The sequence below is a fragment of the Nyctereutes procyonoides genome, unplaced genomic scaffold (assembly GCF_905146905.1).
Source record: "Nyctereutes procyonoides isolate TBG_1078 unplaced genomic scaffold, NYPRO_anot_genome, whole genome shotgun sequence".
NCBI classification, from domain to species: Eukaryota; Metazoa; Chordata; class Mammalia; order Carnivora; family Canidae; genus Nyctereutes; species Nyctereutes procyonoides.
Window position 1 is genome coordinate 50,167,439 of NW_026575046.1, and position 25,796 is coordinate 50,193,234.

General features: G+C 49.3%; 1 protein-coding gene across 1 annotated transcript; it reads left to right on the forward strand.

Annotated features, from left to right (window-relative positions):
* The first annotated feature begins 19,360 nt into the window (after positions 1–19,360).
* Positions 19,361–25,357, forward strand: MSX2 (msh homeobox 2). The gene is made up of 2 exons (XM_055325881.1): positions 19,361–19,842; positions 23,641–25,357. Exons 1-2 carry the CDS (start codon positions 19,464–19,466, stop codon positions 24,063–24,065), a joined length of 804 nt encoding a protein of 267 aa, XP_055181856.1. The 5' UTR covers positions 19,361–19,463; the 3' UTR covers positions 24,066–25,357.
* The last annotated feature ends 439 nt before the right edge of the window (positions 25,358–25,796 follow it).

Genomic DNA, 25,796 nt, shown 5'->3' on the forward strand with positions numbered 1-25,796 from the left:
GCGTATGTGTACTTTACATTTTGATAGATATTACCTACCTGGTCTCTCTTTGCACCCATTCGTATTCCAGCCAGGAGAGTAAGAATTTATTCCTCCATACCCTTCTTAAAGCCGTACCGTTTTTTAAAATATGTTAGGGGAAAAAATAGTATTGGAGTTTTGTTTCCCTTGAGATTTCTTTAATCACAAAAGAGAATGAAATCATTCATATGTTCTGTACCCTGGCATTTCCATTTCTGTAAACTGCCAGATTACATCTTTTCCTTCTTTTGCTATCAGATTGTTTATTTATTTCAGCCTCTTATAAAACAACAACAACAAAGTGTCACTTTTGCCTTCATAGTTTTGTGGTTGGTGTTTTGACTATCTTTTTTTCTTAAGAAATTTTTCATTTATAGATGACTAGGTTCTCAATCATTTTTGTTATAGCCTCTGGGCTTTGTGTCTTGTTTAGAAAAGGCACCTCTCAGGAACCCTCTAAATGTAGATTCGTGGACTCTACTGTAAAACTCTGATCTAATAGTCTCAGATTGGGGGTGGGGGCAGGACGGTCCCTGCAGAAGTATCAGAACTAGTCACATTTACACCCCAGAAAGCCACGTTCTCAGGCAGAGATGTGGCTGCTCCCAGTTCCCCACAGGGTGTGCGCGCTGGAGGACCAAGTCTCTCAGAGGCCAGAGAAGGGAAGGGAAGTCAGGGGGCACTCATCAGGGGCTCTCCTCCAAGCTGGGGATCAGGAGGGCCTGACAGAGAGGGGGAGGTGGCAGCCCAGCCCTGGGCTGAGGTTCATGGACACTGCATTCCCAGGGCCACGTCTCCATGACTCATCCTACACATATGTGCATGCCACTGTGTTTGGGCCTGCCAATGGCCCAGCCTGCACTGACAGATGCCCACTAAGGATGGGTTCCCCCTGGGTCTGCCCGGACTGCATTTAAAGGCTGCCAGGGCCATGACTGAGAGAGGTTGAGTTAGCTTAGAACTGACCCTGACCTCACTCTGCCTTAAAGTTGCCACCTGGGAAACGGGCAGTGTGGGGACAATACATTTCTGGTTCTTCTTGTCTCACCCACGAATCTGTGGGATTATAGACTGGGTTCTGAGGGGAGCCATGTGTCCATCTGGTGGAGGCATTGCCTCCCTACCAGTTCAAGAGAAGGTGAGTCTGAGGGCTAGAGGAAGGAAGGATCTGAAGCTTTCCAGGGAACAGTGGACTGTCACCAGGAGGGACCATGAGTTTGTCTGCTCAGGTTGTTATAACAAAGTGCCATGGACTAGGTGGCTGAACAGAGATTTATTTCTTGCAGTCATGAAGCCTGGGAAGTCCAAGGTTGAGGTACTGTAGATTCTGTCCTTGGCAAGAACCCTCTTCCTGGGTTGCAGATGGCCGCCTTCTTGCTGGGCCCTCACATGGCTAACAGAGAAGGATCTCTCTCTCTTCCTCTTCTTATAAAGCCTCTAGCTCCACCACAGGGGCCCACCCTCATGACCTCATTGAGCCGTAATCACCTCACAAAGGCCTTATCTCCAGATGCCATCACACAGAGGACTAGAGTTTCAATGTGGGAATTTGGGACAAACACAATTCAGTCCATAACAGACATATATATTCAGTCTTCTTCTGGAATCTTGAGTGTCCGTCGTTCAGTGGAACCAGCCTAGGGAGATAAAGTTTGGGTAAGGCCTGGGTGTGCAGTGAGGAGGACATACAGGTCTGGAAAAGACAAACTGAGGCTTGGTTTTCCATATGACCTGGGATTGAATCCAGCCCACCCATCACTTCTTTGAGTGACTTTGGGCAAGTGACTTCACCTCTTGGAGTCTCTGTGTCCTCATTTGCCATGTCTCCCTCCCAGCGCCTTGTGACAATTAGACAGGATGAGGTGAGTGAAGCACAGTCCCTGAGTACATTCCTAATCAAACATTAGTTCCCCTCTTCCCCAGCCCAACAAGTAATGGCTCAACCAAGTGTGAGCTGGGAGAATGGAAATTCATCATAGAGGCCTCTCAGATGATTGCACTTGTTGGATAAACTGTAGTTTCTTGATCCATTTAGTTTGATACATGAAGCCTCACCCAACTTTTCATTTCAATGACGGCAGGGGACACACTGAGACCTCCACCTAGGGAGCCTGGACTCGGATAGGGAGGGGATGAAGACTGACATCGGAGGGAGGGAAGGAGACGAGTTGGGGCTTGGAGAGGGATGACAGGTGTCTAGGAGCAGAGGATGGTGCATCACGGGGAGAGAGGGATTGACCACGGCAAGACATTTGGGCATAAATCCAAAAATGCTACAGAGCCATTGACAGGATTTGAGCAGGGGAGTGAGTAGATCAGATCTGCATTTTTAGTGAATCTCTGTGGCCTCCTTAGAGAAAACAAATTGATTTTACTTTGGAAGTTTTTCTCAGGCACATCTGCTTCTCTGTTTGCATGGTGGCTACCCCATCCAAGCAGACCAACGTCATCTCTTAGAGACCCACAGCCGCAGACACTTGACAGCACCTTCTCTAAATCTGCTGGTTCTGCCTGCCCTCCCCCATACAAGCACCCAATTCACACGGCAACCAGAATCTCCTTTTAAAAATTCAAGTCAGAGGGATCCGTGGGTGGCTCAGCAGTTTAGTGCCTGCCTTCCGCCCAGGGTGTGATCCTGGAGTCCGGGAATCAAGTCCCACTTGGGGCTCCCTGCAGGGAGCCTGCTTCTCCCTCTGCCTGTGTCTGCCTCTCTCTCTCTCTCTGTCTCTCATGAATAAATAAATAAAATCTTAAAAAAAAAATTCAAGTCAGAATTTCTTACTTCCTGCCTGAAACATTTCTATCTTTCTCCATCTTATTTAGAATAAAACTTCAACTCCTAACTGTGACGAGCAGGCCCTGGACCCGTCTGGGCCTGTGGCCTCTTCCACCATGCTCCTCCCCTGCTCCAAACACTGTCTCACACTCAGTTTCTCACCGCACCAAGTCCTATCCTACCTCCCAGGCTTCTACTGTTCCCTGGATGGAGAATGGTGCCCCTACTCTTCTTACTAAAGCCCTGTTGGGCTGATGTGTGACTTCCCCAGAGGTGCCCTCCCGAACATCCAGCACAATCTAATTTCTGTTCTAGTCTTCTCTCTTCCTCGTCCCTGGTCCCTTCCTCAGGAGTGCTTGGCACAGTGTATTCTATCTACTTGCTCAATGGCTAGGTCTTTCAGCAGAGAGCAAGCCCCGTGAGGGCAGGGAGCCTGGACATGCTTCCTGGAGGAATGATTCAAGCAACACGTGTCCAAAATGGAATTCTGCTTGTAGATGGCATTCGAGGCGCTATTCTCATTGCACTGATCTGTGCACGACACAATAGCTACTGTCCCGAGCACAACGATGAGCTCGTCTGACTCTTACAACAACCCCGTTAGGCAGATGCTATTATGATTGTCATTTCTGAGGGAAGGAAACTGAAGCACAGTGAGGGAAAGTGACCTCTCCAGGGTGGCCCAGCCGGCAAGAGGTAGATGGTGGAGCAGGGACCGAACCCAGGCTGGTGAGAGCAGAATCCGCACAGCTCCCAGAACCGCTCCTCTTCACACCGTTCAATATCAGAACTATCCAGTGGGCCGGGGCTGGAAACTGGGAGGCCTTCTCCAGCCCTTGCCTCCCGTCAGCTTCCCTGCTGCTTCCCCACCTCAGGTCCTGGCACCGCATCAGCCCTGACTGTCACCGCCACGCCTGGGCCTCTCAGCCCTCCTTCCCGGGCCCCACCCCCCAGCAGGCCGTGTCCAGTTTTCCCTCGCACCTCGCAGGAATCCACAGCCTTCCCGGCACCTCCTCTGCCCCTCTCAGCCCAGCCCACCCAGAGCTCACATCCAGGCAGCTGCAGCCACCACCTCAATGTTCCTCCTGCTTCCATTGTGCCCTTCTCAATTCATCCTTTCTGGCACAGAGGCCAGGAAGATCTTCCAGAGATAGAGTTCTATCATTTCCTGCTCCACTGAGCCTCCTTCCATGGCTCCTTCCCCCTGCACTTAGGAGAAAAGCTAAAATGCCTCTTCATGATCTGCCTGGGCCCCCATGGGAGCCAGACACTATCTCCTACCACCCTCTAGTTCCATGCAGCCCAGAAACTTCTTGTGCCCCCAACACACCATGCTCTTTGCAGCCCTCATACCTGCTTTCCTCTCTTCTTGATTTTTCTTCTTCCCAGACTTTACCTGAGGCTCCTGTTAGCCTCAACATTTGGAGCAAATGTTGCCTCCTCAGAGGGTCCTCCCGGGCCAGCCTGTCTAGAGAGAGAACCCCAGTGCTTACACCCCCTTTACTGGTTTTCTTCCACTTCAACCACCTAGTGGGCATTGAACGGTTGTTGTGGGTTTTTTTTTTTTTTCTGACCGGTTGCACGTGGGGCTTGCGTGTGAGTGTGTGCACACAACAGCCCCATGAGAACCCACACTATGTGGGTATTTTCGCCCATGAATCTCCAGAGCCTAAAACAGTGTCTGGGACACAGTGGGCACTCAGTAAATATTTGTTGAAGGAAGAATAAATGAATGTCTGGGATTATAGCCTCTATAACATTGCCCCAAATATCTGGTTCGAAGAGATCAAAAATAATACAGAACAAACCAAACCAAAGAGGAAAACCCATGAGGGCAAAACCCATAGTTTCCAACAGTAAATTCTTGACCTTTTTGTTTCTCTTTCCAAGTTTGTCTGTAAAAAGAAAAAAGGTTTTTAAAAAAATCCCCACCAATTACCTCTGAGATGAGACTTAATATGCCAAGTTCTTGCCTAGAGCACATTTTTACAGCTGAGTAATAAACCCCAGAAAAACATGCCTTATGATGGAAACATTGAACGTCGTCTGTTCCAACAGGGCCACTGCGGCCGCGGAGATGGAGGAACATTCTTGTTGAGGGAAAAGAGAAAAAAAGGAAGAAGAATTGGATTAGGTAAGTATTTATCTAAAGAAGTACTGTTGTTGATAATGAGGAATTTTGGCTTTCCTTCCCAAACCAGATCTTTATTTGTTTTCTGTCCAAATCACTTTTATGACACTTGGATTTTCTCAACAAGGAAAATGCTCGGTTGCCTGAGAGTAGGAAAGAGATTGAGAGAAGAAGAGAGATTTTTATGTTTGCCCCCTCTGTAAGTTGATAGAGAGGCCCACAAATTTGTGCCAGCGACAGGGGTGTACCTACTACTGTCTCCATTCCCATTATGCCCGGGACACACTAGGAAGGAGACTTTCTCTAAAAGGCAATTATTTTGGGCTATGAGAAAACTCGACAAATTCAGGAGCCTGAAGTGTGAAACCTACCCTATCCCGATGGCTTAAGCCTCAGTTAGCCTCAGTTTCCCCTCCTGTAAATGGGGACGCTAGCACACTGCCCCCACATCTTACCACCATGTGTGCTGCAAGCAGCTGGCAAGAGAACCCTCTCTAAACCGGTACCCAGATTCTAACTTGACCTGACCCCTCAGGATAGATATGGAATGGATTTTGGAGAAATAGATAAAAATAAAAACCACTACAGTCCCTTCCTGGAGTCAGTGGAAGCGTGCATCTTACTTACAGGAAATCACAACAGACTAAGTTAATTCCAGCTGAATTCAACTTAGAGTTGATTTTGTTACACTTTTTTTTTTTTAATTGTAAAAGTAGCAGAACATTCAAGAAGATTTTGAAAACAAATTCACGGATTATCCCACGACCCCAGCACCCCCAATTATACTGCCGTCTGCATATTTCCTTTCTGCCCATGTGTGGCCTGCAAGTTCCCCTTGTAATGGGAAACATGCTCCATGAAAAACAGACAAGATCAACCCCCAAACACTCTGAGCTGCTTCTCTTTATATATTTATTTTACTATGTTTATAAACAAATCCGAGGACCTCCCCTCCCCTTGACACGGACTTTTTTGTTGTTGTTTAACTGAATTTAATTTTTAATTCAAAAATTTGTATTTATTTATTTCCATTTTAATGTGACACAAACTGGTTTTGAGCTGTGGGAATGAAGCCCCTCGTCCCAACCACCGCTGCCGGTCTCGAGGGCTGACACTGGCGGTGTCAGGAAGCGGCCAGGCTGGCTTCTTTCTGAGCCACACGCGCCGCCCCAGAGCCTCTGCAGCTAGGAGCATCCCAGCGGCTTGGCTTCCAGGGCCTAGCATCGCCTAGGGAACCAGTAAGCCAGACACAGAAATGGAGGCGGGTGGGAGCAAGGGAAGAATTCCCACCACCCCTCCTCCTCTCAGAGTCAGCCGGTCTCTGTCAATGGTCTTTTGAAAACTGTCACTTCCACGAATTAAGTGCCTCCGCTGTGCCAAGAGCTGCGGCAGGTGCTTGCTCACCTCGTCACTATACTCCAACAACAAGCACCCCATTCTACAGATGAGGAAACTGAGGTTCAGAGAGATTAAATGACTTGCCCAAGGTCACACAGCCTCACATTTGGGTCTGAGTGACTCTGAAGCCTACCCTCTTCCTTTGGCACTAAGCAACCAGGTACTGGGCCAGCGCTGGTGAGCTGAATGACGGGCTCTGCTTCTTCCAAGAAAAGGCCTGGGTGTTGGTCTGAGGACCCACTGTCAAAGCCAGAATGGATAGTTAATTTCCATTCCACCTCTCACACTTTAAGCCACTCCCCGGCTGGCTAAATACTTCTATTAGATGCCCGTAAGGTTGGACATCCATGTGACTGCTCAAAAATCAGTTAGGAGGTCATGCAAGGAGAGAAATCTCAGCAATTAGTTTCTAGCTGGCCCACATTCTGTTCCATGGAGAATGGGGCTAATTATGAAGTCAGATGGATCCATTGTCCAGGAAAGCTTACCACACTCTCTTGGACTATTTAGGAGCTGAGCAAACATGCTGGCTGGACAGGCTGTCCTGTACTGATGACAATCTCAGACTCTCCCAAGGCCCTGAAGCACAGCCTCAGCTTCCCGCAGGGTTGGGGAAACTCTTTAGGAAAGGATGGTCCCATCCCTGGGCTTCTGGGCTTCCCTATGGAGTCCTGTGAGAAAATAAGTCTGTTTATTTTGGGGGGCCGAGGAGAAAACACCAGAGCAAAAGAATAAGGGGCAGAGGGAACTGGACAGAGACTTCCAAGAGCCTCCAACCCAGGAGCACGAGCAGGACTCCCCCCAGTTTCAGCAGAGGCCGGGCCTTCCTGGCCCTCTTCTAGGGATCCGAGCCTTTGAATGCTATTGTTGTTACTTCCAACACATCTGCTGCCAGGTGCTGCATCGGTGAAAAAGCAAATCAGTGAGGATTAGATGAAACAACACTGCTAATTATCAAGCTACATTGTGAAGTCACCAGTGATTTCATTGGTAAGGCTGGCTCCAAGGCTTGCCCTGCGAGGAAGCCTGTCTGTCCACCCACCCAGCCCTGCCCACTCACCCAGGCCCTGGGTGGAAGGAGCAAGGCCACACTTCTATTCTCAGTGGCCTGCTGCCCTGGCCCAGGGCTCCAGACACGTAAAGCTGCTGAAATCGATCTCGGAGGACAGGTGGCTGGGAGTGGGTGGGTGCCAAGGAAGGAGCATGAGAGACAGCAGGAGGATGGCACGAGGATAGGCCATACTCATCTCCTTCCTGTGCAGTCGGACCTTCGATGCCAGCAGGGCACGCCTCCAGCCCTGGGAGGTACTATGTAGCAGGTATACTTCTCCGTGATTAACTAACCCCCACTCTGTTCCCAGTGCTGTGCAGCACTCCACAGCAGCCTCCCACCAGCTTCCTCACTGGTCCTAGCATACCTTTCCTTACCCCTGCTCCCCATATTCCAGAATATTTTTCCAGGGAGTTTCCCAAGTGGGTATGGAATGCTGTCAGTCCCCTGTTCAAAACCTTATGTGAGGGGGATCGCTGGGTGGCTCAGCGGTTGAGCATCTACCTTTGTCGCAGGGCCTGATCCTGGAGTCCCGGGATCGAGTCCCACATCAGGCCCCTGCATGGAGCCTGCTTCTCCCTCTGCCTATGTCTCTGCCTCTCATTCTCTCTGGGTCTCTCATGAATAAATAAATAAAATCTTTTTTAAAAATTAAAATAAAAAACAAAACAGAACAAAACAATCCGTGGCAAAAATGAATATAGAGCCGCAGTCCGAGGGCTGGCAGCACTGGGGGAGAAATGGCTACGGCTACTGAAAATGTACACTGGAGCAGGATTTAAAAAATAATAATAATCTGGCAATACCTATTCAAATGAGAAATATACTCAGTTGGCTCCAGCGATCTCAGTATTAGAAATTTAACCTTTAAAATCAGAGTTTGAGGGGCACCTGTGTAGCTCAGTGGTTGAGCATCTGCCTTCAATCCTGGAATCGAGTCCTGTGTCAGGGTCTCCACAGGGAACCTGCCTCTCCCTCTGCCTCTCTCTCTCTGTCTTGCATTAATACATAAATAAAATCTTAAAAAAAAGAAATTAAACCTTTAAAATAAGAGTTTGAATCTGAAGGTCTGCAAGGATTTCTTTTCTTTTTTTGTTCAAGAATTGTCAGTAGTGGGGTTTTGCCTGGCTAAGTCAGGAGAGCATGCAACTCTTGATCCCAGCCCAGTTGATCTCAATTCCCAGTTGTGAGTCCCAGACCCACGTTGGGTGTAGAGTACTAAAGACTAAAATAAAATAAGGAAGAAGAAGGAGAAGAAGAAGAAGAAGAAGAAGAAGAAGAAGAAGAAGAAGAAGAGGAGGAGGAGGAGGAGGAGGAGGAGGAGGAGGAGGAGGAGGAGGAGGAGGAAGGAGGAGGAGGAGGAGGAGGAGGAGAACTACTACTGTCGGTAGTACTAACACTTTTGGAAAAACTTTCTGTCAATAAGGAAATAGTTAAACGAACAGCAATACATCCTTATTATGGAGTACAGAAACAATGGGTTAGATTTATGTCTATTGAAATGATTAAGTGTCTATGACATGAATTAGACAGGAAAGCAAGTGATGGATGCATAGGTTGATAGAGTCACCTCTATCATCAGTTTCTACCTTTATTTACCTAGGCTATTTTTGTATTTGTCTATCATGAGGAATATCTAAGGATTCACATGAAATTGTTAATCCTAATTATACTGATGGAAAGAGAATGAAGAGATTATTAATTGCTCACATATCCGATTTGTTTTATTGGTTATGGTGAATATCTATTGCTTTTAAAATTGTAAAAGAAGAATTTAATGAAAGGTGACAGAAAGAGAGGAAAGCAAAGGAGGAAAGACTCTTCAGTATCTCACCAGGGTTCTGGCTGTGCACCCCATCACCCTTCCCCTGGGCCTGCGCCTCTACTTCCTCTTGACTCTCTCGACACTCAAGCACACAGACCTTGTGTGCTTATCCCTTTGCACATACTGCTTCCTTTGCCAGCAAGTAGCTCCCCTTCACAACCTGGCAAATCCTTCTCGGATCCATCCAAATGCCACCTCCTCCAACAGCCTTCTCCTGTCCCCCAAGGTTGAGGGGTCAGTCCCCTTCTTGGCATCCCACCATCCCTCACGTCCCCTGTCCCTTTGGGTACCACGTTCCATTGTATCCCATCTTTGGGACACATGTCCCATCTAAGGGGAACACACCTAGGGCCTCTCACCTTTACACTGATGCAGAGAAGCCAGGATTCCAGATGTCTGTGGAACATTGCCTGGTTTGTAAATGTGGGCCACTTGTCCCGATGGGTAATAAACTATTCAGGCAACATCACGAGTGTGAAGGGAAAGAGTTCTGCCAGCCGTGGCTGGCACTGCGGCAGTCGTTTGACGGTGCGGGGGTAACTGGGTACTTGATAAGCTGTCTCCCCATGGAGTGGGGGACTCGAGAGGGCAGGACCTGGTAGGCAGCACGCGGAGTAACACGGAGGAAAAGCTGCCCGAGGCAAAGGGAAGAAGTGAAGGGAGAAAGGGAGTGGAATAGGGAGGGACGATGAAAGAAAGAGGAAAGGACAGACCAGGCAATGTGTTTAATCATTGTTGAAAAGGACAAGTGAAAACAGTTTCTGCCCTATTTGCAGTTTACAGGTGACTTCATTTAGCCTAGGAGCCTAGTGGCATTCTACGAAGATTCTGAAAGTGGCCTCCTGGGAAATGACAGTCTGCGTAGCAGGCACTAAAGCTGAGCTAGTTAAAAACAGGGTAAGTGGGGATGCTCGGGTGACTCAGCGGTTTAGCGCCTGCCTTCAGCCCAGGGCGTGATCCTGGAGACCCCGGATCAAGTCCCACTTCGGGCTCCCTGCGTGGAGCCTGCTTCTGTCTCTGCCTGTGTCTCTGCCTCTCTCTCTCTCTCTCTCTCTCTCTCTCTCTCTCTCTCTCTCTCTCTGTGTCTCATGAATAAATAAATAAAGTCTTAAAAAAAAAACAGGGTAAGTGATTTCTAAACAGAACTCCCGCTTGCAAAGAATTCTTCTCCTCTTTTACAATTACTATTAAGCTAGTCAAGAGCCTGGTCCAGGGGAAACAAGTGAGTGTTTTGAACAAATTCTCCTATCTATTGTTTACTAATGCTACAAACAACCCCGTCCATCCAATGTGGTGTGGTTCTCCATCTACTATCTCTGTAGTAGATTCCTCCCTGCAAACGAAGAAGATCGGAATGATCAGTATCCCCATAGCTTTACAGATAAGGAATCCAAGGTCCAGAGAGGGTAAGTAACTCGCCCAAGGCCATCCAGCTAGGAGGAGGTGAAGCAGCATTCCAACCAGACTAGATGATGTTGGAAATGCCATGCACCACCGCCCCCGCCCACCACCACCACTGCAACCCCTGTAAATCAGTGTTAAGGCAAATTTCAGGCATCCACCTACCTGATTGTTCCTTTGTCAAAGAACAATCATTAGGATTGTTGGCCTTATCCCAGCACCAACAGTGGTATTCTTTAATTAATGTTTAACTTTAAATAAGCTTGTTTTAAAACCAAAAAAAAAAAAAAAAGGATTTATAAAGGGAAATTTATGTTGCAGTATCAGCCATCAACCATAGAGGGATTAACTCTGAAAATAAGTAGAGTGGAAGCAACGTGCTGTTCTTTTCCAGCTAGATGCTCTTCCCTCCTAAGATCTCAGGCCTGGCCCTTGGTGCACAGGACGTTAGCAATCATTTGTCGAGGTGTTCAAGTTGTACCGAGACAGTCTCCTGAGTGTAATGGGAGGATTCACAGATCCCTGAAAATGGAGTAACTGCCTTGCCTTGTGCCCAGATGTTACTTCATGCTGGGTCCAGGAACTCTCAAGTCTTTTCTCTGAGAAGCGCTGTGCCACCAGTCAAGCAAAGCTTACCTGTGTGACCAGAAGGCCCCAAGGATACTCAGCAAGCATAATTTTCATAAGCCTCTCTGCCTGCAGTTGTCCGCACCAGCAGTGTTGGCACTAACCATATCATTAGCAATTATTCTCCGGGTTACCTCCAAGACCCCTCTTCTGCTGAGTCAGATCCCCTGCCATCTCACAAAGGCGACCAGCACAGGGGGACCTGCTGGCCTAACTGCTCTTCCCATTTTACATCCAGAAGCCCATTGAATCCTCCTAACTCCCGGAGATAGGGATCATTAGCCCCAGTTTTCAGATGGGGAGAATGAGGCTCAGCTTGGAGAAGTGGGGGAACTTGTCCCGGGACACACAGCTGGTACAGGATAAAGCGGGAGGTCCAACCAGAGCCCCTCCTTCCCCACCTCCTGTGATCTTTCCACTCAATGTCTCTCTCCACTTTCCGGGAGACCTCAGTCTGTTGGAGGGGTAGACAGAAGTAGGAGCAGACTGAACTTTTCACTCACCCACTCCCTGATCATAAAGCCACAGCCCTGGGAGGGACAGGAAATGAAACTGTACCCCCTCATTTTGCCTGTGAGGAAAACCAGGGACCCTGAGAGAGGAGGGGCCTGCTTAGTCACCAGCAAGTGAGGCACACAGGGGATCAGAACCCTTGCTTCTTGGTCAGCAGCCTGTCCCTTCGCTCTCCTGCCCTCCCAACAGGGACTGGAAGTCCATTTGCAAAGAGCCCTGAGCCAGGGAAAGGTGAAAAAGGGGAAAAGTGCCAATTTTATCAAGCTACAGGACACACCGGCTATTAAAGTTATGAGCAGAGGGAGGCCTCACTATATTTAAAGTTTGTGGATCTAATAAAATTATTTTTCCTACTTAAATGGTAGCAACTACTATTTGCTAGGTTTGGAGGGGGGTGGAGGAGGGTGAAAGAATGACTTACTTGTAAATAACACAATTAAAAAGCGAAATTCTATTTATCTAGACTTTTTCCAAGTCTGAGATTCAGATTCCCCCCATTATTAAAATGAAGATAGTAACACCAGCTACTAGAGAGAGTTCTAGGGAGGATTCAATGAGTCAGTGTGTGTCTCGTGTGGAATACAGGGTCTGGCACATAGTAAACGTTCAATAAGCGTCCATTATTATTATTAGAGGCAAGAGAAACTCAGTTTACATTTTCCTAAATACATTTAGGTCTTTTTTGCTTCCTATTGCGTAAGCACACTCTTGTCTTGTAAAATCTGGGAAATGCAACAAAATCATTCTAGTACTAAAGGGAGCAGGGTGTGATGTCAAGTGCCTCCCTGTGTCAAGCCAAGGGCAAGAGAAATGCAATCTGGAGATAAATAAAGGGAAATCAGTTTGGGAACAGATTCACCTAGAGTCCAATGCTGACTGGTTCACTTAGTTCCTGATGATCTTACGCAGGTGACAACCTCCCCAACTCTTTCTCCACCAGTGAAATGAGTAGAAGTGGGAAGGTCAATTCAAAGATGTTAAGTAAGTTAAGGGTTTGAGGTAGAATGAGCTCTATTTTTCTTTGTGGACAATCAAAAAACTGTGTTCCCTCTCACCTGAATCCAACTGTCAAGACACAGAGACCACTCTTCACAACTCAAGGTCTTCTCCAAGTCACTGGGGAAGCGACCTTCCCGAGTCCTGCAAGCAGCCCCCACTTTCTCCACCAGGACTTTGATTCCTGGTTGTATTCATTTAGTCATCTGGTATTTACTGAGACTTTCACTGTGCTAGTGGCTCTTCTGGGTGCTAGACACAGTTCTGGTCACAGGGACTCTGAAATCAGAGCCCCGTGGATCCAGGCCCAGGAGCCCAGGCTTCACATCCAAGGGTGGCAGAGGCAGGAAGGTGCAGCTGGGCTCTGGGGCCTCAAGCGCTCTCTCCAGGTTGACATTTTTTTGCTTTTTGTTTTTAACCTTTGGCAAGTGGCTGTGCCTCTCTGAGCTGCAGTCCCACCTTCAGTGAAATGGGGTGATGGACTACAGATGGCAGAGGCCTAGAAGGACTAGGGAGAGCGAGGAATCTCCATGCCCCAGTGCAATCCAGAGGAGCAAGTCAGGTCTTGGACTTGAAAGTGCTTTGCCATGCCTCCAGCCACCCCACCACCACCAGGGTCTTCCTGCCCGAGGTGACCCCCTGCCTCCTCCCAAGACTGACACACAAGCCTGGGGCCCAGCTCCAGGGTCCCAAACCCACCCCTACAATTGACTAACAAAATTCGGAATTATTACTTCTAGGTGTCTTTATCCCACAGGTAAAGCGAAACTTGCTTACTACCCATCAGGTGACTAGGGGTGAGGGCAATTGAAAGAGTTTCTGTCTTAAATAAAAATATATATATATATAATGATGTCCTTTGAACATCTCCCCACATTTCCTTTTCCCCTCATCCCCCAAGCCTCCCCTCCACACCCCAAGTGGCCGAAGTTTGAAGCTGAAACAATTCTGGCAGCCAACAAATAAGAAAAATCAGAGATTCCTGCCCAACTGTTTGGGGACTCACAATCCAAGGTGCCCTTTCTCAATGTCCCCTTGCTAGTTTATTTAGTCCATCCCAAACTCAACTGTCCCACCTGTCAAGGTGGAAGAAAGTGGAAATAGTGGATACTTCAGGGCTGTGAGCAACAGCAGATGCCTCCCCTCCCACCTCTACAGCAACTTCTGCCTCAGGCAAAATACATAAATTTTAAAATCAGCAAAACCCTGGTATTTACTAGTTGTGAGAAAGTCTCATCGAGCCCTAAGCTTCAATTTTCTCCTCCTTTAGGGACCAATCGGGGCCTCTACATCATAGGGTTGCTTGAGGAATAAGAGAGAGCTGACAGTTGCTGAACGCTTGATGGGTGGTTTTTCTGGTTTTACAGATTGGCAAACTGAGAAGGGGGTGGGCAGAGATTTGTGAATGGCAGGGCAGAATCCTCTGAAGCCATTCCGGATGGCTAGATTAGTTTCTTAGGACTGCAGGCACCCAGTTTCCTGAAACCATTTCTTTTGTGCGGAAAAATCAGAGCCTGGGCCCTACTCCTGGGAACCTCCCTCTGGTTCAAGCAGGGGTTGGGAAGGTGCCAGAAAGCTGTACCCAGGGGCTGGGAAACAGAAGTGACTCCGAGGCAAGCCGTTTGTCCATAGCATTTCTTCTTCTCTTCTTCCCTCAGTCCTCATCCCTCACTCAACTGAATTACCAGTCTGCTTCCTTTGGAAGAGGTGGGTAGTTATTCCCATTTTACCAGCTGGGGTGGGGGTGGGGGGTAGGGACAAAGCTGAAAAAAGTTGTAGACTCAGGCCTCAAACCATTCAACATTGGGTCACTGGACCCCGGATGTGTGTGATCCACCAAGCAGATCCATTGAAAAGGAGGTAAAAATATCAGTAATGATTTAACAAAGGATAATATCCAACACTTACTGATTGCTACACATTTCCATAGGACAGACGAGGAAACCAAGGACATGGAGGCATTCATCCTGAGTTCATGAGAAATGTGTGGTTCGGCCCTGTTTTAAAGCCAGGTCAGCTCCAGGATTCTGGACAGAACTGCTACAGCCATTTGTGAGTGTGGCGCTTACTGAGGCCACTCTATGGTACTTGTTTTTCTGGTAAGGCCTCTCACCCAGCAGCAACCCTGTGAGCTGCCTTCTGGCATGCCCCTTCTCAGAGAGGTTACTGAGGCCCATTTGTGGATACCAAATGGTAAGATGCAGGGCCTGGATTTGAATCTAGAGCTAAGAAGGAATGGAACTGGTAGCTCTTTCTCCTTTCATGACTATCATGCCTGGGGAGGGGTGGGGGTGGCAGGGGGAACAACTGGAAGTCTCCCCAGATTGGCCCATCCCTCTCCAGGCTGCGACAGGGTCACCAAGTGGCACAGCTGGCTGGCTGCTGCCCTTTCTTCTCGCCCTCCCCCTGAGGGCAGCCTCCTTGTGGGCTTCTTCCAGGGCACCGAGTCAAATTAGGCTCATCCCACAGCAGATCTCAGGCCAGCCTCTGCCCTGACTGCGCCTCGAAGTCATCTGTAAAATGGGAATGGATGCAAGTTCAGGCTTCAGGCCTTGTGCAATCGGCAGGGCGCTTTGGCAAAGGACCCTTCTCTCCGGTCCCTGCTGGGGCCCAGGTCGGGAATCTCAGTGGGCAGGGGCGTAGAAAATCGGTTTGAGCGCCCAGAACTTCAAAAATACGGGATCTGTCCCCCCAAACAACCTCAAGCAGCAACCCTGCCAGCCGGCCCACCCCTCCTTCGCTCCGTAACTCTGAAGGTGATCTCCTAAGTAAGCGCCTGGAAATATGCCCGCCCCCTACGCTCTGGTCGTCCTCATCCCTACGTCCCGCGGCACAGGTAAGAAAAAAGCTCAGAGAGGACCAGCCCTCTCCCCGAGGTCACACAGCGCCGGCCGGGGAGGGTGGGGGCGCTGGGGGAGCAGTGCCGCGGAATTCCAGGCGGACCTTGGCGCCCGCGTGTCTGCCCGCTTCTGATACCGGGTTCGGAAGAATAGGCCGCTAACGAGAGGCCCATTAGGAGGAATTGTCACTCCTCTGGGAGCGAGGTTGTCCCATTAGGGCGAATTGTCATTCCTCCTGGAGCGAGGTTGTCCCGGCTCCGCGCAGGCTGAGTGCCGGGCCGAGAGCAATTAACGCGGCTCCGGCGCGGGCAGCCGCCTCTGCCCCGGGCAGCGGGGGCGGGGCGGGCGGGGGCGGGGCGCCCGGCGCGGCTGGAGCCGGTCACCCGGCGCAGCCCCTTCCCCTGGAGCCCGCCTTTCATCTCCCCGCGCCTGGCGCCTGCCCGCAGCCCTGGCCCGTCGACAGCCCCCTCCTCCGCCCCTCCCCCGCCTCCCCCTGGCCGCCGGGATCCCGCGATCCGTCCCGGGGCTTGCAAACGCCGGGGTCCGCGCGCGGTCCCCCACGGTTCGCAAGTAGGGCTTTTGCACTGGGACCTGCGGTGCGCGTGCGCGGCTGCTGGTGGGGGGGGGGACCCCGAGCGCGCTAAATCCCCGGGAGAGCGCAGGGCTGTGGAAGGACGGGGGTCCGTAAGGGGCGGGACCCGAGGGCTGCGCTGGGGGACCCGAGGTCCTCAGCTTCCAACCTGCGAGGCTTGGAGGAGCGTACTCAGTGCTTCCTAGCCTTAGGGCTTTCACCGTAAAATGGGGAAAATAATCTCCGCCCGGAGCGGTGTGTTGGAAGAACCAAATGAGATCCTGGAGGGACAGGCACTAAAGTACCTCGCAGAGCTGACGCTTGGCGCTGGTGTTCCATCTGAAACCCCACGGCCCTTCCTACAAATACTGTAGTTACGTCAACGTCACCGAAAACTAACCTTTCTATACTAAGTGTCCCCTAAACGCCCAAATCAGTCGTCCTCCAAGGGGCTACACCTAAACGGCGACACTTTTAAGGCTGCGCAAAATTCTCAGCCCCGGAGGTTTTACGAAGAACATATCCTGAGCTCCGTGAAGGCTGGCGATGAGCCTCATTTTAGGTTATCCAGCAGGGAGAAAGAAGTGGACAAATAGCTCTGCTACTGCTTTTGATGCGTCATATTCTTTAATTGGTCCCCCACAGCTTCTAGTTACTTTATGTAGCCTATTGAATTTAACTACTATAAGAGCCATCCAAGGTAAGGGTTATCTCTCATTTTAGAGACAAAAAGCTGATTGAGAGAGGCAAAGTAACGCGACCGAGGTCCCGCGGCCGGGAAGAGGTGAATAAAATGGTCAGAAAATGCAGCCGACACAGAAGCAAATGCACCGATGGGGCTTTCCATAAAATGCTAGAATTCTGTTGAGGTTCGACCTTTTTTTCCCAGCAGAATTGAGGCCCTTTCCTGAATTTTCCCACCGCAACAAGGAGCTGGGGATGGAGAAGGCAGAGAAAAGGTGGGCAGGCTGATTGCCCTCTGGGCATCTTTCCTGCTCATTTTATGGCCAGAGTTTGGCATCCTGGTTTTGAATACCAGATATTTATTTATTTATTTATTTATTTCTCTCTCTCTCTCTCTCTCTCTCTCTCTCTCTACTAGTTTCCTCTTTCTAGCTTCATAATTTTCTTTCTCTGTTTGGACATCAGGACCTGAGAGTAGTGAGGGGAACCTGGCTTCTCCTGTCCCAGAAAAGTTCATATTTTAAAATAAAAGAGCTCTAGTTGTCTACATTTTAAAAAATTTTCCCAGGAGTGAGCCTGTGTGCCCCTAAATTGACAAAATTAACAGTGAGTTTTCAGGAACAATTATAAAGCCGTGGCTGGGTACAGCCCAACTGAAAGCTGAACCCTTTTGTACACTTTGGCAGCTTAGGGCTAAACGAATTTCAGGTTTGCTTCCAAAATATATAGCCTGCACCTTGCTGGGTACCTCTAGAAGGCACAGAACTTAATCTGGATTTACCTGAACTGTATTTGAGATGCATATCAAGCCAACTATCATCAAGTATGACTCAAGGGGGAAATGCATACATCTCCAGATAGTTTAATTTTTTTTTCTAACTTTCTTTGAGCTTCTAATTTGTTGGGAGAGGTGGAGGCAGGAAGAATGTGCTTGGTGGGAGAGAGACCCAGAGGCTTTAGAAAACTGTGGTTAGGACTTCTTTGCTTTTTAACTTCTTAAGAATCATTTCTAATAAAACTGAATTAATTGGCCAGTGCAGACTGTATTTACCCCTGAGATTCAAATCATGCCTATTCTGGGTATCCTCTGCCAGCACAGTTTCACTCCAGGCAGAGGTTTTAGTGCATCAGAGAGATGGGTCTGGGGGTCAAGTTTCTAAGACTCTTGAAGTGGGAGGTAGCCTCCAAGTCCTGATCATTTCAGTAATTAAAAACAATGTTCCTTCCGTCCAAGGCTCTGGGAACTGTGTAGCAAGCATCTGCTGTGTGCTAGGCAGAGCTGGGAGACTTCTATTTTATCTCATCACTCTGGGTTAATCGTTGAGATATAGGGAAGAGCAGCTGCAGTCTGGAAAGAGTCATTTGAAGCACTTTGGTCTTGGGCTGGCGGCCTGTGGAGAGATCCAAGGCCTTTGCGCACTGGAAGCTCCCTCTCCCCTGTTCCTGGGCTGGTACAGTCATCACTAAGGCTTTGAGATGTAATTACCCAGGGTATAATTTGGGGCGGGGTGGGGATATGTATGCTTTTTTTTTTTTTTAAACCAGGTGCATTGAATAAAAATGTGCTTCTCAAAAATGTACACAGGCCTGGGGTGTGCAAGCTCAGAGCACGGTATTTCTGAGATTTATAAGAGGAAGGGAAGCACTGGGTATTATCAGCGCCTTTTCCCTCCTCCTCCCCCTTGAAGGCAAACACTGGCACCCAAACACATGACAAATATAGGCTCAAATAAACGCAGGAACACACAATACACATAGTCCCGAGAAAAAAGGTCGGATCCGGATGTCGCCCAGAGAAGAGATTCAAGGGAAAGAAAACACGTGGATTACGGTTTTCTGAGAGTGCGCTGGTTTTCTTCCGAGTGGAAGAGATGGGGGCCGCTGCTTTACATTTTCCTGTGGGAACCCATTGGAACACCGGTCCCTGACCACCTTTTGGGCTCTCCCAGGCCCTTCTTCTAGGGGAGTTACAGTAACAGCTGTAGAGCTGTAGAGCTTTTGCCAACGGCGAAATACTCTTAAAAGCTCCATGTATGTATTACTGCCTTGAGCAGGGATGCTGGCCCGTGTTTTCAGCGCTGAGTCCTAAAGCTGTAAAGTCAGCCCAGTTTCCACACATAGTAGGCGCTTCACAAATGTCGTTTGCAATGTCAGTTGCACATTTTTAAACGTGCTCTGGCGGTGGGCGTGGGGGGCAGTGGTCCGGGTGCGAGGTGCCTTTTCAGAAAGGGGTCAAAAAAGAGAAGAAATGGGACTCGGCGAACTTCCTCTTTAAATAATCGGCCTTAATTACACCATGGACTTTTCAGTTTTGGCGTGATTATAACCCTTGAGGGATCGCCTAATAACAACTCTGCTGACTGCTCCTGTAATTAACTCCTAATTTATTTCAAACAGGGGTGGGGGGGGAAGGCCCCGGCCTCTTCCTGGACAGCCAATCAGAGGCGAGCGTGCGTGGCGTCAGCGCCAGAGCCGGCGCCGATTGGCTGAGCCGAGTCTCCCACTTCCCCTCGGAGGAAAGGCCCGGCTCCCGGCGCGCCCCTCCCGCCTCCCCCCAAAAAAGTTTGAGTCGCCGCGGCCGGGTCGCCAGCGGAGTCGCGCGCGGGGAGCTACGCGGCGCAGGGAGGTCATGGCTTCTCCGTCCAAAGGCAGTGACCTGTTCTCGTCCGATGAGGAGGGCCCGGCGGTGGTGGCCGGGCCGGGCCCGGGGCCTGGGGGCGCGGAGGGGGCGGCGGAGGAGCGCCGCGTCAAGGTCTCCAGCCTGCCCTTCAGCGTGGAGGCGCTCATGTCGGACAAGAAGCCGCCCAAGGGGGCGTCCCCGCGGCCGGCCGAGAGCGCCTCCGGCGGGGCCGCCCTGCGGCCGCTGCTGCTGCCGGCACACGGCGCCCGGGAAGCCCCCAGCCCCGGGCCGCCGGGGAAGCCCTTCGAGGCCGCCGCGGTCAAGTCGGAGAGCGCCGAGGACGGAGCCGCGTGGATGCAGGAGCCCGGCAGATACTCGCCGCCGCCAAGTGAGTGGGCGTCCGGGCGCGCGCGGGGCGGGGTGCGGGCGCGGGTGCGGGCGCGGGCGGGGTGCGGGCGCGGGTGCGGGCGCGGGCGCCCCTCCGCCGGCCGGGCCCGACGGCGAGCCCGGGCGCCCCGCGCCCGGTCGCCGCACAGCCGCGCGCCGGCCGGAGCCAGGACCGCCTCGGGGCGCGATCGCGCGGCGTGCCGGGCCCCAGCTGTGCGGGCTGCGCGACGCGGCCGGGGACGCGCCGGGCTTGCCGGGCCGCCGGGCCGTCCTTCTCGCGCCCCGGCCCCGCGCCCCGACCGCCTTCCCCACGCCTGTCTCCCTGTCCGCCGGGTTTCTGTCTGCAGAATGAAGAGGGATCCGCTTTTCGTGAGCTCTCGAATAGGTGCCAGGCGGAGGCGGAGGTGCCTTCACTTCTTTCAAAGGTCACAGCCCAGCGAGATGTGCCCTCCTCTTAAGGATAAGACTAGCTGAAATCTAATCCCGGGTATTGGGTAGAAATCATCATCTTCCATGGGTCCCAGGAAGGGGTGGCGGCAGAGACCGATGCCCGGACGGAATGTCTCCCTGCCGTCCCCGAAGCCGGTACCTTCGCCTGGAGCGGGCTGGGGTCGGAAGCGCGCCGGCCCCCTTGGCTCTTAGCAGTAATTAACAACATTCCAGCGGCGCTTGAGAGTTTACAGAATGATGCTCATTAGTGCACCGGGTCGTAATAATACGGCTGGAACCCCGAAGTGTAGGTAGGGGCCCGGGAGCGGTGGTGATTCCCTCTGCAGACACCCGGACTTTCAGAAGGCTGAACTTGCCTGACCCAGGTCACCAACAGTGGCCGAACTGGGCAAGGGGCCCCAGTGTCCACACTCTGGTCCTCTGCATGGTGCCCTGACCACTTCTGATCCCCCACCCCAGAGAACCCATCCACACACCTACACCCCGCTTCCTGCCAATGAGGCAGGATGGCAAGCAGGCCCAGGAGAATTGAGTTTTCCTCCGCCTTCAGCACTCATTTTTGGGCCTGGGTCCTCATGCAATTTGGAGAGGTCTTTCCCTATAGCTCCTTTTATTTCTATCTCCTGGCCTTTAAGATTTCTGTACTCCCTACTGCCCTTTAGAAGAGGTGAGAAAGAGGGTCTGTGGAAGGACTTTTTCCAAAGCTGGGAGAACCACACACCTTCCTTCATTTCCTTCAGTTAGCCCTCAAGACTGAGATGCATAGTATTTTGTGAACAAAACAAGGCCATATACCCGGGAGGCAGTGGCTGTCCCCTCTGGCATAGCTCTCCACCCTGTTAGAAACTCTGAAAGATTCAAAGGGTGTGGAGATTAAGGACTCAAAGAATTTAAACTCAAGTTTGCACAGTGCTTTATAGCACTTTTCACCATATTATCTTATCTGATCTGTGTGGCAGCAGCCAGCCTCCTGGTAACAGACAAGGACATTTCAGCAGAGTTCAGAGGAATCAGCACACACTGAGTTTGGGCTTGACCCCCCCCCCCCCAAACAAAAACAAAAACTCCTTGGCAATATTTAAGGATCACCTATCTAGTGGTAGACAGGGCTCTGGGCATTCTAAAATTTAGTACTCTGAACCACAAAGCACAGTATTATTTACCCATTTTATCGGTGGTGAAATAGAGGCTCAGCCACTTTAAGGAACTTAATTTGTTAGACAAATAATTGAGTGCCCATGTGTTTCTAGGCCTGGGTCAGTGCCCATCAGCACACCAAGGATTCAGGCCTTACTGGGAGCGGGTTTCCAGAGGTCTGAAATCCCCACTTCCTTAGGCCTTAGCATTGGGAGATGTCAATTCCGCACTTGTTCTGTAAACCCTCCCTTTCCCGCCCCACAGTGAGGATGAACTTCCCCCCTTGAAGGCCCTGGATATGATCTTCCCAGGAGGAAAATCCTAGATTCTGGAAAAAGGATTTAATTTTAAAACAAAAAGCGGTTCATTAGTGCTCTGGGCCTAGAAATGGCGGTGGAGCCCTGTGGTTGGAATGGTGGATCCAAGGAGCGCCTCGCCTAGCTCGGGAGCCACAGGCCTGGCCTGGTTTGTTATTTGGAGGAAGTAGGGTAACTTGCTGTTTTGCTTTGTATAATCGCATCCATCCTTTGACTGGTTTAAAATGGGGTGGGGGAGGTGGGGAATGAGAGGAAGCCTCTTCACTTTATGGCTTTGACACACGTGTGTAATCTCTCTATAGCCTGGATTTCATAGTTCAAATGCAGCCTTTAGGAGCAGCTGGGATGACCGTTCAGGGCACAAAGTTCTTGAAAACCTAGAGCGGGATCAAGCCTCAAGCGCAGACACTAGGAGCTTCGTGCGTTGAGACAGTGGGGGGTTCCTCCAGCGAGCTAGGTCTGGTTTGTGAAGGGTGAAAGCAGGTCTTCCACAGCATTGTTAATTTGTAAATTAAGAAGTAGTTGCCCAAACTCTCTGACTTATTTAGGGATTAGCATATGCAAAAGTCTAGACTTCTGTGTACCCATCCCTCTCGGATTTCTGTTGATCCTAGAACTTAAGACCTTTTACTTTTAGCCACTACAGTGATGGTTAATGTCTCACTAGGACAAATCCTGTTCTTGTTGGAAACTGGAGGATGGGTGGCACTTGTTGTGTCACCCTCAAGTATGAAGTGTAAACTCTTTCTTGGGCCATCGAAGTAACTAAACAAGAAATGCGACATTCTCCCCATGGGTACTTTGGAGTTACTACTGTGGCTACTTTTGGAAAATTAGCATAGCTCATAAAAGCCAAATGCAGAAAATTAATTGTTTAGCATTCCATCCCACAGTTCTACACTCCTGCCCCCCCCCCCGCCTTCCTTTGAGGAAAAGAAGCCCAAAGTTAGTTGATATATGGAATCACAAGGATACCCAGTCCTACAACTTCGTATAATTAAATCCATTTTAAATATGGATTTAAAATGGCTGGAGGTGGTTGGACTGCCTTTATTTTGCTTGTTATTCCCTCTTTCTAAATTCTGGCGACAAACTAATCATTTACACATTTGCTGTAAACCAGAGAATGGTTAGAGATGACTAAAATGTCATCACATGCTCTCAACTTGGAGGCAGCATGATTTCCCCTGACATTTACATTTATGAGTAAGCTAATTTTTCCCTCCTTCTTAGTAAACTTTATATTACAGAAGCACCCGGCCAAGAAACTTATCCCACATCCAGATCTGTAAAATGATGTGTTCAGGTTTTATAATCTGTAGACTGGATGGAATGACAGCCGTGTGGTTGTTTATTGCGTGGGGCTGCTCCCAACCCGGAGATGCTATTAATTTACCACAGACCTTATCTGCTCGATTATCCTTCATAAATATGCTGATGTACTCCCAACTTTTCCTGGTGTGGAGAGGGGACCAACCCAGTTTATAGGACCTTTTGTCATTTTTCTTCTTACCGGATTAACTCAGCATCTTAAAGGAGTGAGGGTTGTCATGAACCCAGCCCCCCATTTTTAAAGCCCAGAGAAATTAAGCTCCAAAAACATGGAGTTTTGTTTCTTGGAGTGCACTTCGGCTCCCCGGACATCAGTTCATTGATGTTCTAGTTCCATCATCCATCATGCCATGTTTCCCATATAGAAAGTTCTGTACGCTGTTAAGTTCCCAAACTTTTTGTAAAGACTCAATTTCTTAAACAAAGCTATTTATCCATTTAAATAGTGTCCTTCTGTCGCTGCCCCCCCACCCCCACCGTGGATTTGACCACTGGGGCGGCTCCACACAGGCACACCTGGGAGAAAGCCACCTGTGCTAACTGGCTCCCTCTCTGTTCTCTAGGACATATGAGCCCCACCACCTGCACCCTGCGGAAGCACAAGACCAATCGGAAGCCGAGAACGCCCTTCACCACGTCGCAGCTCCTCGCCCTGGAGCGCAAGTTCCGCCAGAAACAATACCTCTCCATTGCAGAGCGCGCGGAGTTCTCCAGCTCTCTGAACCTCACAGAGACCCAGGTTAAAATCTGGTTCCAAAACCGAAGGGCCAAGGCGAAAAGACTGCAGGAGGCAGAACTAGAAAAGCTGAAGATGGCTGCAAAACCTATGCTGCCCTCTGGCTTCAGCCTTCCTTTCCCCATCAACTCGCCCCTGCAAGCAGCATCCATATACGGAGCGTCCTACCCTTTCCATAGACCTGTGCTCCCCATCCCGCCCGTCGGACTCTATGCGACCCCAGTCGGATATGGCATGTACCATCTATCCTAAGGAAGACCAGCTCCATGGACTCCGTGATGGATGTTTGTTTAAATGGGTACCCCTTCCCTCTCCAAGAAGGCAGTACCAAGCCAGTACTCCTGCTCTGCAGACCTTGCATGCGCCACCCTAAGCAGCTAGGCCTACGGGGCCACAGACATAGTTTGAATCTGTTCTTTAGGCTGGAGGCACCAAGCTCCATTTTCTTGGTGTAATCTTCTAGATGTCCCCTTTTCACAAAGATTGGCTCTGATATGGTTTTATATAAATATATATATATATAATAAAATATAATGGCATTTTTATACAGCAGACGTAAAAATTCAGATTATTTTGAAAGGCAAAATTTATATGCACATGTGTATACTTTTTTCTCTATATCACCTTCCTAAAAGACTGCTTAAGTCCATTTGTTTTTTCTTACAGGAGAGACCAATTATTTGCTAAAATTTCTGACATTTGGGGATTTTGATGGGATGATGGACTTTTGCTGATGGAAAACAAAAGTTAGAATTAGGCACAATGCATAGGAAGTAGATATGGCGAGATTCCTCAAAGTGATGAGGATACATTGTGTTTTTGCATTTTTACATACATTGAGAAACTCATTACATACTACCATATTTGGCCCATATTTTTCCCCTCTATCCACATTGTTACAGATTGTTAAAGTTTTAATCCCCCCCCCCTTTTTTGGTAAGATCAATAAAAGGGGGATGAGAAGAATCTTGAGAATGCCTTGAGGGTAGCATGGGACATGGAAGTACTTCCTAATTCTTCAGGCTGTTGCTTACTCCATTTCAGATCATTGGAGAGTAAAAAGTTAATGCACGTCGTGGAATTGATGGTTTCTGTGAAATACTAGGTACAAGTCATTCCTCACACATTGCAAAGGTGATTGGGGGCGGGGAGTGTAGTTAATTCTCTGCTTAAAAAAATAAATATATTGTAACCATTACCTATATGCTAAATATTCTTGAACAATGAATAGATCCAGAAAGAAAAAAAAATCATGCTTTCTCTGTGTGTGTACCTGTTGTATGTGCTAAACTTATTAGAAAAATTTATATACTTCTTAACATGTTGGGGGCAGAGGGTAAAGCCATGATTTGACTTGCTAAAAATGGTGTTGTCAAACAGCCCATTTAGCTCCCTGGTAATTCATCTTTCCATCTTCCCCCCCCAACACCACCCAGTATACGTTTATCCCTTTGAAAGGGTGCCTTGTATAATTTTATATATTTTATTGAAGAGTTATTTCTTATCTCTTATTCTGAATTAAATTAAACATTTGTTTTATTGCAGTAATGTTTGTCCAAACACAGTTATTTTAAAGGATGCTCTCTGTTCTTAGCTGGGTTCAACTCAAAAATGCCACCAGGATTGGAGGAGGGGTTTTTTCTTGTGATATTAGTGTGAATCAGTTAAGAGTTGTGCCCAGATTCGGCCTGGGGTGAGGGAGTGGATTGAAAATAGCCAACGAAATACTTTTTGAAATGTTTTCCTCTGGCAATTTGTGTTACCCATGGAAAAGAAGTGGAATTGCTATTCGTTTTTCAGACTCTAGTGAAAGATGAGCTTAGAAGTGGAGGGGCTGGGGGATGAGAGGGTTGTAGATGATCAAGAGAAAATCTTGAACTTGAAATCTCCCAGTTACCAAAACAGCAACAGATTTAAAACTGGGGGGAAGGGAACTATAGCTCTTTGCAAATGGAGACTGTAACTAGATGCATTCCCTAGTTT